The sequence below is a fragment of the Sceloporus occidentalis genome, unplaced genomic scaffold (genome assembly GCF_023333645.1).
Source record: "Sceloporus occidentalis isolate IW3139 unplaced genomic scaffold, rSceOcc1.0.p SCAF_26, whole genome shotgun sequence".
Lineage (NCBI taxonomy): Eukaryota > Metazoa > Chordata > Lepidosauria > Squamata > Phrynosomatidae > Sceloporus > Sceloporus occidentalis.
The window spans coordinates 11,741,580-11,758,085 of NW_028317006.1; the positions used below are offsets into that span (position 1 = coordinate 11,741,580).

The 16,506-nt window shown below is 44.7% G+C and overlaps 2 protein-coding genes across 2 annotated transcripts; both read left to right on the top strand.

Annotated features, from left to right (window-relative positions):
* Positions 1–1,606: 1,606 nt before the first annotated feature.
* LOC149300172 (DNA sliding clamp PCNA) lies at positions 1,607–3,875 on the top strand. The gene is made up of 6 exons (XM_089485727.1): positions 1,607–1,827; positions 2,501–2,598; positions 2,694–2,761; positions 3,083–3,277; positions 3,574–3,697; positions 3,796–3,875. Exons 1-6 carry the CDS (start codon positions 1,607–1,609, stop codon positions 3,873–3,875), a joined length of 786 nt encoding a protein of 261 aa, XP_089341853.1.
* Positions 3,876–7,640: 3,765 nt separating this feature from the next.
* Positions 7,641–15,076, top strand: LOC149300173 (transmembrane protein 230-like). Its single transcript, XM_089485760.1, has 3 exons — positions 7,641–7,739; positions 11,669–11,791; positions 14,936–15,076. Exons 1-3 carry the CDS (start codon positions 7,641–7,643, stop codon positions 15,074–15,076), a joined length of 363 nt encoding a protein of 120 aa, XP_089341886.1.
* Positions 15,077–16,506: the final 1,430 nt, after the last annotated feature.

Genomic DNA, 16,506 nt, shown 5'->3' on the forward strand with positions numbered 1-16,506 from the left:
GGTCAGTAAAAAGAAACGGGTCTGTGGGGTCTTCCAAAAGACCCCATCGGTGCCGCGACGATAAAAAGAGAAGGGGTGCTCAATCTGCCGCTCCTTCCAAGGCCCCCTATCGTCGTGTTTTATTTTTGGTGCATAAGGCTTTGGATTCTACGAAGGACCCCTTCTTTCACTTATGTTTTTGAGTGTGTAGTCAGCCATGTATTTATCTTCTGTGCTGCCATAGGCCTGATCCTAGCACCTCCAACTGCCCCCTCCCCAGACACTGTCCGTACCGCTGCGCTCTGCCTCTTGAGTGAGCTGTGCGCCTTTGAACAGCGTGCTGTGGAGGCTGTGCCAACATGGAACTGTCCACCGTTGTGTTGGCGAGATTGGACATCTCTCTTGTAACCAGTTCATGCGGCATGGAGCTTTCTCATCCATGAGAGCCATCTGCTGCCCTAGAATGTTTCACTGGGTTGGTAGAAAGGGTGCCAAACCCCCAGAGCTTTGCGAAAGCACATCCATTTAGCCAAAACATAAGTCCCAATGTCCCCAAAGACTCAATATTTAAGGACTACCAGGTCCAGATTTCAGAGGGCTCTGCAACACATGTGCCTTTTCATCATAGCTTAGAATTTACTCTGGACCTCCAGCCTCCTAGTTTTATACCCTGAAACTCCCACGTGGGGATTCCATACATGGACACCTGTAGGGACAGGTGTCTGAAGAAGAGAACAAATCATTTAAAAGACTGTTTAATAAATCATCTTTAAAACAATAGTATCGCTCGCCGGTTACGTGAATATGTTGGTCACTGGAACGGGAAGTCTCGATTATCAGGGAAAGCCCGTAATAAGTAGCATTCTTGTATACAGCATTCGTGCATTTTGTGTTTATTGTACGTGTTGTAGTGTTTTGTAGCACAAACCTGATTTTATACACAAAGTGTAAGATTCTTGCCAGCTTTTAAAAAAAATATTAATTGTACTACAATATCACCTCATACCCCGACTGCAATAGGAAGGCATCTGATCCACACTGCGCCACCCTGAAAATCTGCCCCTTCACCTCGAGAGTTCCCGGGTATGGTATTAATTACTGCCCCATGAAAAACAAAACGATGCCACCACAGTTGTGCAGCTTTGTATTCTTTCTGCCTAATAGGATCCTCAGTTCAGTGGCCATCAAACCCTTACAATAACGGTTGCTTTTACCCTGCATGTTACATAAGGAATTGATATGAGGGAGAGTCTGTCAGATTGCTACTGACTAGACCGAGACGCCAAAACTTCACAAAAACTCGACTATTAACAAAAGCATAATTTCCATACGGACAAAAATAACAGAGGCGACCTCCTTCTCCACAGAGAGCGAACGAGGCGGGAGACTAATTTGGCGCCATTCCATTTCAAAATCGTGACGTCACCAGCGCGCCACGGGCCGCATATAAAAGCTGCGCGAGGCGGCGCTGCCGGGCTTATTTGGCGCCGTAAGAGCAGGCAGGCTTTCCGCACGGAGAACAGGGAGACGAGCGGGTGGCGGGAATCTCACTAACAGACGCTTGTCTGTCGCACCTTGCACACAGCCGTTGTTTATAAAGCTTGCGCAGTCACATTTTCCCGCAGCCATGTTCGAGGCTCGCCTGGTGCAGGGATCGATCCTGAAGAAGGTGCTGGAGGCACTGAAAGATCTGATCGATGAGGCCTGCTGGGACATCACGTCTAGCGGGATCAGCCTGCAGAGCATGGACTCATCCCACGTCTCCCTGGTCCAGCTCACACTCCGCTCGGACGGATTTGACACTTACCGCTGCGACCGCAACCAGTCCATCGGAGTCAAGATGAGCAGGTGAGCCTTCTGATAGAACTATGTTGGTATTTCTTCAGACCAGTACGAGATTTATACCTGGTTGCCAATGGCTGCATTACAGAAGGCATATTTTGCAAGTTATTTATCTGTTGGAATTACCTTAGAAACGGTACCCGCCACTACTGAGCCCATATCACGGTAATAGATGACGATGCATAAGGAGCAGGTAGTGCTAATATAACCCGGTGATATAAGGCCCTTCACATATAGTGCCTAGTACTCGTGCAGCTGCAGTATATTGTGTGTGTATAACGGGCCGCTTTAAATTTCATGTAGTTACACTACTTCGTTTCCCAGTTTTTGTGAGGTACGTCGGTTCTCAGGCTTTTCCCGTCTGTGAAGGGTTAATCACGCATGGATCTGTCAGGACTAGTCTGCGGACAGCTTTCGCGCGCGAAGTTTGTGCGCGCGCTAATGACGTAAATTGAGCGCCATTTTCAACAAAGACAACTATTTTGGCGGGAACTGATGTTTGAATGGGAGAGCTCATTTGGCGCACAGATGTTTTTGTGAAAGTTTTAACTTACCGTATTTTTTAACTCCCTAAGAGCCAATGAACAAATATTTAAAACTGCACATTTGCGTAGTCTTAATAAAGGTAACAGTAATACGAAATCTTTTGCTTAATTGCAACAATGTGTTTTCTTTACAGTATGTCAAAAATCTTGAAGTGTGCTGCAAGTGAGGACATAATTACCCTTAGGGCAGAAGACAATGCAGACACAGTCACGATGGTTTTTGAGTCTCCAAGTAAGTGAGCTTTAGCGTTATGTTCATGGCAGCAGATTTAGTTGTGTTTGCAGATCTGTTAATTTATTTTTTTTTTGCTTTCCTCTAAATTTTAGATCAAGAAAAAGTTTCTGACTATGAGATGAAGCTAATGGATCTGGATGTTGAGCAGCTGGGAATCCCTGTAAGTCTCCCTGCTGTCTTAGATCTGTTAATCCATTAGCACAATATCTGCCATTATCAGTCATTCAGCAGGCCATGAACTTAATCCAATACATTAGTGCAGCCTCTGGGTGTTTTTAAAAGTTGTTTCAGAAATGTGCTTTTAAAATTAAATGACAGTGAATGCTCACGGACTAAACTTAAGTTTTAAGCCTAGCAACTAATACAGTAGTCGTGAAACTGCTTTGGTGTCCGATTGAAACCGGTTGCTATGTACACCAACCACATTACTAGCGGTAACCTTTCTGTGTCGAGATCCTGACTCTTGTTTTTGCTGTTCCAGGAGCAAGAGTACAGTTGTGTTATAAAGATGCCATCTGGGGAATTTGCCCGCATCTGCCGAGATCTCAGTCAGATCGGTGATGCTGTTGTCATCTCCTGTGCTAAAGATGGAGTCAAGTTCTCTGCCAGCGGAGAGCTGGGGACTGGAAATGTTAAGCTGTCGCAGACCTCAAATGTGGATAAAGAGGAGGAAGCTGTAAGTATGGAGTTTGTCAGTCAATATAATGAATGAATGAAAGTATTGGAGTATTGTGTCTAGCGCCAGACAGCTCTGATACAGAAGCGTGCAACTGGCAAGTCTTTATGAAATTGTGTATTGCACCCTTAACGTGTAAATATATTTGCTTTGAAGTGTAGTTTGATGAATTAGTGTAAGCTTTTAACGTAATACATTTCACCAATACAGGTGCCAATTAATCCCGGTGTGTTGGAGCTGTGCAGCCCAATAATTAATAATGAATACTTTTTGTGTTTTCTGGCTTTCCCTGTTAGGTCACCATAGAGATGAATGAGCCCGTCCAGCTTACATTTGCTTTGAGGTACCTGAATTTCTTCACCAAAGCGACTCCCCTGTCCCCTACAGTAACGCTCAGTATGTCAGCAGATATCCCGCTAGGTGAGTACCTTGGACAAGCATGTATTTACTATGGAAATGCAAGGTTCTGGAGTGCACAGGCTAATGAAATAATTGTTTTTATTGTATCCCATTTACAGTCGTGGAGTACAAAATCGCAGATATGGGTCATGTGAAATACTACCTGGCTCCCAAGATAGAGGACGAGGAAGCTTCTTAATCTGTTTTTATGTGAGAATGTTACCCAAAAAACGCAACAGCTCTTCTTGGTGACTGCCTCCTGGATACAGCAGCATCTTGTTGCCGGCAGCAACTGCACCACTAACTGCTAGCTGGCTGTTTTCTAGGCATGTCTGTAGATATTTATGTAAATACTTTACAATCTTTGTAAAACCTGCCCTATGGAGTCAATAAATCTTTGTAAAAATGTGTTGTTGGCTTGTTTCTAACAAATAAGATCAATGTAGATTATTTCTGTTAAGGAGCCAAGCAGTTGTATGGTGCTTCCAGTGTATTTACAAGCGGAATGGGACTTGTTCATATACACACAATCTACATGCATGTCGCATTGCTGCCTTGGAATAGATTTGTGACCTTTCTGTATCTCTATACACATACTGGCTCATTAGCTTGTATTTAAAATGCCTTTGTCTCAATACCTCTACAAAGAGCGTGCTGCAGTAGCCTTTTGAGATTCAGCTCATTTGCAGTAACGATCTCCGTGATGCCTGCAGCCCCGCGGGTTGGTGTAACCGGCATCTTACGCGGTACAGAGCAGCGAATGGCGTAGTGAATAAATATTGTCTTGCGGGTTTGTCTGCAGCTGCGTTAGGGTTACATAAACTATCAGTTTTGTACAAGCCCCTCTGTAACTCGTTTGTGTCATACATGGCCCCACGTGTTTCACTTATTTATGAACTAGTAGAGAGGCCATTTAATGTATAATTTGTATAGTGCCAACAATGAACACGGCGCTTACAGTACTTCTATTCAGGGGGTATGACAAGACTAGAATTGACAAACATACATTAGGTAGAGCTTGGTTTGGGAGCTTGTAGTCGAGGGGTGGGAGTAATGTTAAGGGCAGTTATTTAGGGGTTTAGTTATTAATCCCGTGGGGTGGGCTGCCCCTTTTTTTTCCCCCCTCATTCTGTCTGAGAAGCTGCTTGTGGGGTTGCATTTGCTAGTACTTTACCCATCAGTTGTCAATCCATAACTATCCAGATATACCGTATTGGCTCGAATATAGGGGTCTAGCGCCCGACGCCCGGGACATGCAGTTCTGGGCGCCGGGCAGGCAGCAGGGTTAGGATACAGATCCCCCGCAGCGGTACAGGGGACCCATATCCTACTCTGATACGCTCAGACAGCCTCCCCTGCCAGCACTTCCCACGGGGGCCAGCATGGGAGATTGTCTAAGCGCATCGCGCACGATGCGTTTTACCTCTGCCCCCAAGACTTACCAGAGCAGACTCCAGGGTGTCTTGCGGGGCCGGCGGGGGACACCTACGCAATACAACTTCCGGTGCTGGCACATCCGCTGAGTCCTGGCACCGATAGTTGTATATGCGTATTGTGTAGATGTCCCCCGCCGGCCCTGCAAGACACCCAGAAGTCTGCTCTGGTAAGTCGGGGGGGGGCAGAGTGGCAGCATATTTCGGGGGGGGGGGTAGAGACAGAGTGGCAGCATGTCTATTAAAAAAAAAATTTCTTTAAAAAAAGCACCAAACTTTTAGAGTGCGGCCTATATCCGAGCCAATACGGTATTACGCGTTGCGGTATTTTTCTGCATTTAGCCGTCAGGTTATAGGGTAGGGTACAGCGCCGCACCATCTCCTCCCGCATCCTGACAGCTCCGGTACATGCGCACGAACTCGTCGTTCTAAGCTCCAGAGACCGCATCGCGGTGATCAGCGGGACTCCACTTCTACGAGTGTTGTCTCTTTTGTATAGCTCTAAGCATGTCTGACATCAGCTACCTAATTGGTCAACAAAATTAAAAAAGGGGCGAGCCGCTGTGCCCAAGCCGGAAGTTTGTGTTCAGAAAGGGAAGCACTTCCTAATTGCGGCGAATCTTCGGGTTTTTGGAGCGACATGGCTGCGATCAGCAGGTACTGAATGCTTAATGCGTCACCAGTTACTTAAATACGTTTACTACAGTGCCGTACGGCGGTTTGTTTGCGCGCCGGTCTAAAGCGCGATGGTTTCCGCTGCGGAGCATGGCGGCGCTATGGAAAATATGAAACTTTTAGTAGAGACATACACAATTTATTTCCACAAACCCCTGATTTACCCGAGTTCTCGGAGGCACACTATAGATACTCGGCCTTTATTGAGGTATAGACTGCTGCTCAGTGTATGTGGGAAGGCATTGCATAAGGGACCCGGGGGTGACTATAAGCTCCCAAAGCAATGAGAATAGTCATCTAACAACATTTCCGGGTGCTTTAGATATATCACTGATCTTATAGGTCCAGGGCCTACAGACACGCAGTCATCTGCATGCACACACACACACTTCTGCATGTACACAAACCCACATTACACATCCGTATGCACACACACACACACCTCTGCATGTACACAAACCCACATTACACATCCGCATGCACACACACACACATTACACATCCGTATGCACACACACACCTCTGCATGTACACAAACCCACATTACACATCCGCATGCACACACACACACACATTACACATCCGTATGCACACACACACACATTACACATCCGTATGCACACACACACCTCTGCATGTACACAAACCCACATTACACATCCGCATGCACACACACACACACATTACACATCCGTATGCACACACACCTCTGCATGTACAGAAACCCACATTACACATCTGCATGCACACACACACCTCTGCATGTACACAAACCCACATTACACATCTGCTCCGCGTTCGTTCATCTTAAGGGATTCTCAGCAGCTGAACAGCCCTAAGGCTAGCTATATATATATATATATATATATATATATATATATATATATTATATTGTGTATAGGTTTCTGTCTGTCACCTTGTTATGTTAAATGCCAATTCTTATGTCCTGTCCCTTTGTACAGCGCTGTGCAATCTGATGGCACTATATAAAGCGAGAGGATTAATAATACGTTATACCTGTGGGAATAACTCTGCATCCTGTAGTTCATAATAAACGGAGAATAGGCCCGGATGCTATAATTATATCACACTGTATGTTACTTAATAAATGCGTACACTCCGCAAGTCAAACTTATGCTTTCATACGAAATGACCCTCGAGAAATGATTTGGCCACCCTGATCCAAATGTTTTTTGCATGCACGTGATTATTAACTCCTTCTTTACATTGTCTGTAAAGCCGGGTTCTTTGCTGCGTGCCACACATTGCCGCTGGGACAAGCGCGCCACACGTAAGATCCGTATTTAAAATTGATCGAATTATCCTGATTTATATCCCTTTTCTTCCCTTCGGAGGTAACCCAAATAAACTCACTCTATATTTAAGGCAGGAGGAAATAAATAATAAACTAGAACTTTTTGTCTGAAAATACAAATAAATCTAAAGCCCTGAAGTATAATAAGTAAACCAGCTCCCTGGTTGTGATGAATAACGAAGTATGGATCGCTTCGCAGCGGGAGCTTTAACGTTCCTCCGGATAAAATAAACTAGCTTAGCATGAAGAGCGCTCGTTAATTCCCATTTCAGATTCGCAACAGTGGAAATCTTCTCTCAGCCTGGAAAACCTGCCACATTTTGCCACATTGATCTGCTTCCATAACGTGTGTATTACATGGAAGATAATAAGTACAGGCACCCGATCTAGAACATAAGTATCTAGGAACCCGCTTCCGTTGAGGTTGCGTGTTATATTAGCCTGGCTGCCACCGTTCACTCAGCGGTACGTTGACCTGCAAAGTCTACTTTTATTCCAGGTTCTAGATCTCTCACCTCGCTGTAAACAGTCGTTCCTTGCTATGATGCCGGCACGGAGCAGTGTATCCGCTTCCATCCCAAACAGCAAAGTGAAGTACTCCAAGCTTTCTGACACAGATGAAGGTTATATTGACCTACAGGTAAAGCATGAAAACAAAACGTTAGTCTATGGATAACTCCCATGTTCAAGCATGCCGTTCCATTTAGAGCAAGTATTGACGTGAAGCAAGTGTTTCATGTAATAATTTTCTCTGCAGCTTTAATGACATTAAAAGTACACTTATGTTTCCGTGGCGACAACCTAGCAGCACCTGCTTTTGGGTCACATGGCAAGAGTTTGACGCAAAAATATGAATAATACAAACTTCTGTGTAATTAAATATTTCTGGGAAGGGGTCAAACGGTAAAAGGAATTATGTTTCTAAATAACTTATAGTTACAAATGCATTCAAAGAGTGGAACAGCACCTTTAATATTGTGTGGCAAGGTTTCTGTTGCCCGCGCACTGTGTGAGGTTCCAGGTTCCTGCTCCCTCTGGGCGGGGAAAGAGTTTCCTTACACAGTTTGCAGGCGCCACAGCAGTGAGCTGCAGGCCCGCGTTAGGTGGCCATGGTGGCACCCCCTGGTGAGTGGCACCCGGTGCGGACCACCCCCCTCGCCCCCCTTTAGCTACGCTACTGAACGGAGTAGAATGCTCTCCCCAGCTGCTCTCTCCTCCTATAACCTCAGATTCAGTACAGGAACTTTATTTACTATTCCACAATACAAAAAGGGGCGGCTCGATCCTCGCTTTCCTACAGAGCTCCACAACTGTTGAATGACCTCCCGCAGTCTAAAATCCTTTAAGAGATCTCTGCCAACATACCTCAATACAGAATGCACCTGTAATCGTGGCTGATTATATGTCACCTGTTTTCTTGCAACAAATGCAGTGTTTGTGAACCCAGGACATACGTGAAAACAAGAGAATTCTCAATGTAAAATACTCTATAAATAAATAATAAATGGTGCAGAAGAGGGGAGCAAACACAAAGATATCCCACAGAGCGAGACAATGCATTTCCAAATCAGTGACAGTCAGTAATAATGAATATTGTTCACTCCATGAATAGGTGGATTACATTGCATTTATATAGTGCCAGCGGATTCCATAGTGCAGATCCCACGGATCAAGCCCTGGAGTTATTATGGTTTGTTTTTCATAGATCAAAAAGTCTGAGCCATACTGTGCATTTAATGATTAGATCAAGTTGGTCATTACAGCTGGGGAAAATACATAAAGGCCCAGCACATCCTCTTATTTTGCAAAGAAGACTGGAGACTATTACTCCAACATTAGTGAGAGAAAAGTTGCACAGCATGCAGTATACAACCAGTGCCACTAGATGGCAATATACACACAGGCTCACTATATGGACAAAAGTATTGGGACACCTAAACGTTACACCAACAGGGACTTTGATGAGATCGCATTCTAAATACATAGACATTAATATGTAGTTGGTCCCTCCTTTGCAGGGTTTCTGTGTGAATTTTTGCCCATTCATTAGAGTATTTGTGAGGTCAGGCACTGATGTTGGACGAGAAGGCCTGGCTCACAATCCCAAATGTGTTTGATGGGGTTAAGGTCAGGGCTCTGTGAGGAGCGGTCAAGTCCTTCCACACCAAACTCATCCAACCATGTCGTTATGGACCTTGTTTTGTGCGCTGGGGCACAGTCATGCTGGGATAGAAAAGAGCCTTCCCCAAACTGTTCCCACAAAGTTGGAAGCATAGCACTGTCCATTTTGGTATGCTGAACCATGAACGTTTCACTTCGCTAGAAGTAAGGGGTCCAACCCCTGCAAAACAGCCCCATGGCACAACGCAGTCAGGCAGGTAACGTTCTCCTGGCATCCGCCAAACCCGGACTCGCCCATCAGACTTCCAAACAGAGAAGCGTTATCTGCATCAATACTCTGGCGTCATGTACGGCGCTTCTGACGTTGGCATGGGCCAATGCCACCCTTTAGTGTCTGACGGCCGGCTAGAAAAGATGCCGCTTAGCTTTGTCAAACACCGGATTTAGTGTAAGTAAATATCACCGGGGAAACGAACTAAGGGACACCCATGCAAAACTTTGTATGTTTTCCTGCTAATCTGCTTCAATAAACAAAAGTCTACTTAGCACATGTTGCTAGGTACCCTGATGACAATATCAACATGACACCGCAGAAAAAAATTGTGGAAGTTCTGCTTTTGGTGTTTCAGACTCGCTTAACCAGAAATAATAAAATCCAATTATGCTGATATGGGCACGTCTAAAACAGTCCTGTCCTTAATTCCACGAAATGCAAAGTTTCAATAGAACGTTAAGAATGTTACATTTTTCAGTGTTTACTCACTGGCTTCCTTCATTGGCCTATGCCTTTGTACATAGTTTTAAACATAGCACTCCGTGCTCAGACTCAGCATTCAGTCTTGTTAGATGTCCGCAGTACACGATACAAACATCTGACTCACTCAAGTTGTAAAGGAAAATATTTGATCATTTGTATGATTTTCTGCTTGGTTGCGTATTTTTTGTTAACTATATCAGTTTATAGTTATATACGTTAGGGTCAGATACTCAGGTGTAACCGATCAGTCCTAGGTTAGGCAAGCTCTTCCCAATGTAGAAACCGAGTTCCACAGCAGATTTCCATTCACCCCATTTGTTCTGGCCTGTCGTTCTTCTGTAAAAACCTCAAACCTTATTTTGTCTCAAACCTTGGTCTTGTTGTATTCTGACTAACCTTGGCCCGAGCGATCTTATTAAAGTAGTCGAAACAGAAGGTTCCAAAACCATATTGGTTGGTCAAAAGACAATCCTACCGTCTTCTGATGTGTATCGTAGGGTTACACAGCCATTTCTGAGAAGCTCTGTAAGATTCCTGCTGACCTAACGGAGAATGTTTGGGTTTGGACTCTAGTTAATCTTCCTACCAATGGTCTTCCTGCCAAAATCCCTCAAGGACCAAGATGTAAAAGCATTCAGGAAGAGTCACAAAGGACCCTGAAACTACAACCAGATCTATCTGGCCCTAGCAAAGATTATATTCCTCCTCCACTAGAAAGACATGGCGCGAACATGAGATTTATGATGGAGCAGCAAGGTGGAAACCACCGCTCAACCAAGAAGATGACAAATACTCTCCTGCGGTTTGCCATAAAGCACCTCCGTGGTCCTCTAGAGATGAAAGAAATTACTGCGGTCTTCATTAACTATTTCATACGGACAAGCAAGTCTACATTGGAATGGTTGAAGAATGGCGAAGTCCAGACCTAAACCCCATTGAGAATTTTTGGTAGAACCTGCAATTTGCGCCCTACAAGCTTTTAAGGCGGTTCTGTGGAGCAGGGGGGGGCGAATACTTCTTTATTGTCAGGTTATGTGTGTGTGTTAATATAAATAAATGATAGAAGTATGAAACGAATGCATTGTTTATTCACTGAGGCATCCCTTTAATATCTTAATATTTGAAAAGAGGGAGAGATGTTGGCACATGAGGTCATAGTCTAAAACTAGAGAATCAGAGGCTGAGATACGTAAGGAAGACTTTCTTTACTGGGGCGGTGGAGGATGAGTGGAACAGCCTCCCTGCAGATGTGGTAGATGCTAATACAGTACAAGAATTTAAGCATGCATCAGAAAGGCATTAGTTCATTCCGTACATACACGGGACTAAAGACGGAATACAGTGTTGTTTTTTTTAATATACCATAAATTTCTTTGTTTCAGTGTTTTATTGTTTTGACACGACTGTAAATCTGGTAACGGCAACAAGTCACATATTCACAAAAGCAATTTAACAACATGTCAAAGCTCAGTTTTGTTTCCAATTGTAAAATTAAATGGATTGAGAGTTTGTGTAATGTTCATATTGTGTGATTTCAGATGGAACTTTTATTTCAATAAAATTCGTGGTATTAGTAAAGCTGTAAATATCATTGGCAAACAGCTGTTTTGTAAAATATGTACAACTATATTACAATATTTTATTTTTTTTACCGGCCAAAAAACCCGGTTTTATTGCTTGTTTTCGTGCAGTTTAAGAGAAGTCCTCCAAAAATCCCATACAAAGCCATCGCTCTAGCGACTGTCCTGTTTATGATCGGAACGCTTCTTATCGTGATTGGGGCTCTCCTCCTGGCTGGATATATCAGCAAAGGGGTAAGTTGTAACCATTTGTCTTCACCAACATGGTTTGGGGCATCCATTCTTATTTTTCCGTTATTCCAAGTCTTACTCACAGTATTACTTGGACAGTAAGCTCTGTGGGCCAGGAACCGATTTTTTCATACCTATTGTACCCCAATCAGTTCTGTAGACTGTTACTTGACAGCACTTATTGTACTTCACTTTTACTGTAAAGTGCTAAATGAAATAAAAATAAACACACATTATGAACAAATAGACTTTTGCTACTTTTGTCGCCCCAGGGTACTTTTAAAATTATATAATAATGCATACTTCGAATTATGGAGTTTTGCAAGAAAAATAAAGTAAATCTTGCTCTACACGTTACAATTTACCTCCTCTAAAAGCAGATTCCCCTTGGGAATCTTTAGGGCAGTTATTGAGATTACTTTATATGCCGTAATACTTGTGTAATGTACACTGACTTCCTTCTGCATATCCAGTTTGCATTGTTCATTGTTTTTATCACTAGTATACTGACTGGTTCACGTTTGATGGGTCTGGGAGAGCGACTGGTTCACGTTTGATGGGTCCGGGAGAGCGACTGTTCACGTTTGAAGGGTCTGGGAGAGTGACTGACTGGTTCACGTTTGATGGGTCTGGGAGAGCGACTGGTTCACGTTTGATGGGTCTGGGAGAGCGACTGGTTCACGTTTGATGGGTCTGGGAGAGCGACTGGTTCACGTTTGATGGGTCTGGGAGAGCGACTGGTTCACGTTTGATGGGTCTGGGAGAGCGACTGGTTCACGTTTGATGGGTCTGGGAGAGTAACTGGTCCACGTTTGATGGGTCTGGGAGAGCGACTGGCTAACGTTTGATGGGTCTGGGACAGCGACTGGCTAACGTTTGATGGGTCTGGGAGAGTAACTGGTGCACGTTTGATGGGTCTGGGAGAGCGACTGGCTAACGTTTGATGGGTCTGGGACAGCGACTGGCTAACGTTTGATGGGTCTGGGAGAGCGACTGGTTCATGTTTGATGGGTCCGGGAGAGCGACTGGTTCACGTTTGATGGGTCTGGGAGAGCGACTGGTTCACGTTTGATGGGTCTGGGAGAGTGACTGGTGCACGTTTGATGGGTCTGGGAGAGCGACTGGCTAACGTTTGATGGGTCTGGGAGAGCGACTGGTTCACGTTTGATGGGTCTGGGATAGTGACTGGCTAACGTTTGATGGGTCTGGGATAGTGACTGGGTCACGTATGATGGGTCTGGGATAGTGACTGGGTCACGTATGATGGGTCTGGGAGAGCGACTGGTTCACGTTTGATGGGTCTGGGAGAGTGACTCGTTCACGTTTGATGGGTGTGGGAGAGCGACTGGTTCACGTTTGATGGGTCTAGGAGAGTGACTGGTTCACGTTTGATGGGTCTGGGAGAGCGACTGGTTCACGTTTGATGGGTCTGGGATAGCGACTGGTTCACGTATGGTGGGTCTGGGATAGTGACTGGCTAACGTTTGATGGGTCTGGGATAGTGACTGGTTCACGTTTGATGGGTCTGGGAGAGTGACTGGTTCACGTTTGATGGGTCTGGGATAGTGACTGGCTAACGTTTGATGGGTTTGGGATAGTGACTGGTTCACGTTTGATGGGTCTGGGATAGTGACAGGTTCACGTTTGATGGGTCTGGGAGAGCGACTGGTTCACGTTTGATGGGTCTGGGAGAGCGACTGGTTCACGTTTGATGGGTCTGGGAGAGCGACTGGTTCACGTTTGATGGGTCTGGGAGAGAGACTGGTTCACGTTTGATGGGTCTGGGAGAGCGACTGGTTCACGTTTGATGGGTCTGGGAGAGCGACTGGTTCACGTTTGATGGGTCTGGGAGAGTGACTGACTGGTTCAAGTTTGATGGGTCTGGGAGAGCGACTGGTTCACGTTTGATGGGTCTGGGAGAGCGACTGGTTCATGTTTGATGGGTCTGGGAGAGCGACTGGTTCACGTTTGATGGGTCCGGGAGAGTGACTGGTTCACGTTTGATGGGTCTGGGAGAGCGACTGGTTCATGTTTGATGGGTCCGGGAGAGCGACTGGTTCACGTTTGATGGGTCTGGGAGAGCGACTGGTTCACGTTTGATGGGTCTGGGAGAGTAACTGGTCCACGTTTGATGGGTCTGGGAGAGCGACTGGTTCACGTTTGATGGGTCTGGGAGAGTGACTGGTTCACGTTTGATGGGTCTGGGAGAGCGACTGGTTCATGTTTGATGGGTCCGGAGAGAGCGACTGGTTCACGTTTGATGGGTCTGGGAGAGTGACTGACTGGTTCACGTTTGATGGGTCTGGGAGAGCGACTGGTTCACGTTTGATGGGTCCGGGAGAGTGACTGGTTCACGTTTGATGGGTCTGGGAGAGCGACTGGTTCACGTTTGATGGGTCTGGGAGAGTGACTCGTTCACGTTTGATGGGTGTGGGAGAGCGACTGGTTCACGTTTGATGGGTCTAGGAGAGTGACTGGTTCACGTTTGATGGGTCTGGGAGAGCGACTGGTTCACGTTTGATGGGTCTGGGATAGCGACTGGTTCACGTATGGTGGGTCTGGGATAGTGACTGGCTAACGTTTGATGGGTCTGGGATAGTGACTGGTTCACGTTTGATGGGTCTGGGAGAGTGACTGGTTCACGTTTGATGGGTCCGGGAGAGTGACTGGTTCACGTTTGATGGGTCTGGGATAGTGACTGGTTCACGTTTGATGGGTCTGGGAGAGCGACTGGTTCACGTTTGATGGGTCCGGGAGAGTGACTGGTTCACGTTTGATGGGTCTGGGAGAGCGACTGGTTCACGTTTGATGGGTCTGGGAGAGTGACTCGTTCACGTTTGATGGGTGTGGGAGAGCGACTGGTTCACGTTTGATGGGTCTAGGAGAGTGACTGGTTCACGTTTGATGGGTCTGGGAGAGCGACTGGTTCACGTTTGATGGGTCTGGGATAGCGACTGGTTCACGTATGGTGGGTCTGGGATAGTGACTGGCTAACGTTTGATGGGTCTGGGATAGTGACTGGTTCACGTTTGATGGGTCTGGGAGAGTGACTGGTTCACGTTTGATGGGTCTGGGATAGTGACTGGTTCACGTTTGATGGGTCTGGGATAGTGATGACATAGTATTGTGTATTTTCTATTGCTTCAGGGAAACGAGAGAGCGATTCCAATTCTGATTATCGGGATACTGGTCTTCCTGCCTGGTTTTTACCATCTCCGCATTGCGTACTATGCCTCCAAGGGGTACAGAGGATATTCGTACGATGACATACCGGATTTTGATGACTGAGATTATTTTCCAGAATCTTCGGAGAAATACTAAAGCCATTTACTGTGCTTAAGGACGTCGGATTGGAACAGACCTAGTGAAGAAGACACACACAGAGTATGTTTATTTAGGCATTGGTAGAGTCAAGCGGACTAAAGAATGTTATTGCCGCTTCTCCGTTCTAGGTACACCCTGCAAAATAATGCTTCCTATGTTTTTGTGCAGCCCTATCTGTGGGTATTTTTTTGTTAATTTACAGAAAATGTAATTCGTCTGTAATTCTGAAATGTTACCGATCCGAGTAAACCTCTCAGATAACGAATTGAACAAAAAAGCATGGATTTGTGCTGTATAAATAATTTAATTTGCTTCTTCTGATTATGTCAAATTCACAATAATTTGGCTAAAGAAAGAAAAAAAAATGTTCTGCATTTAGATTATGAAGCTGAACTGACAACAAAAGGATGCCAAAAATAATATCTACCTAAAGTTATACTGAAGCAAGCATTCTTCTCATTTTTTAATGAATATATGTTTGTCATGGATGTTTTATATTTGGGAATCTCTTAAACTTTAAACATAAGCTGTCTAGGATGACATTTCATTTTGTATAGGGGCAGTTTACAGAAATGACATGTTTCCTGGCTCTCGGAATAAAGTTCTCCCTGGCTATGAAATTCTTATTGGTATTTTTTTTATCATCGTAACCAGTTCTAATCTTTATGATTTTTTTTTTTTACTTGTTTGCTCTATGATAGACGTCTTTAATTAGACTGAATCTACAGAGCTTAAATGTTGCAACATAGATTTTAAAGAAAAGGGAAGAAAATTTGAAAACATTTCGACAAGAACCAAGCTTTCTGAATTTGTGTAGGAGATATCGGATCCTCTAATTTCATCTTTAATAGATAGCAATACTATAGTATGTATACTTAACAATTGAGTTATTGCTTTAATATACAGTTTTAATTCTCTTCTTCCTTTTCCTCCAGCATCGAGAGCTAGAAGTCATCAAAGGGATGGTACTGTAAGAGTTAATGAGGCTTGCATATGTCCATTATGTAGGGGCATATGAATAGTTAATTATTTCTGATGTGAACAGGCAATCCGATAAAGTGACAGAAAAGCAGGGTGGTGGGTTGTATAGCCGGAGGCATTAGTAGCAGATAGGTGGCTCGGCCACTTTACAGATCAAATTATCAGGAAAGGTATCTCAATATGTATAACTTGGAGTAGGGGAGAGGGATAGGAATATAGGATAAACACAGTAAAACATATGCACATAGTATAGGAAGCAAGTATATTTAAAAGAACTGTTAGGACAATAAGTCATCACCCAAAACTAGAGATCAGAGGCTTAGATGTAATGTAAGGAAGTTTCACTTTACTGAGATGGTGGTAGGTAAGTTGAATGGCGTTCCAGTGGCCGTGGCTGAGGTTAATAGAGTAAG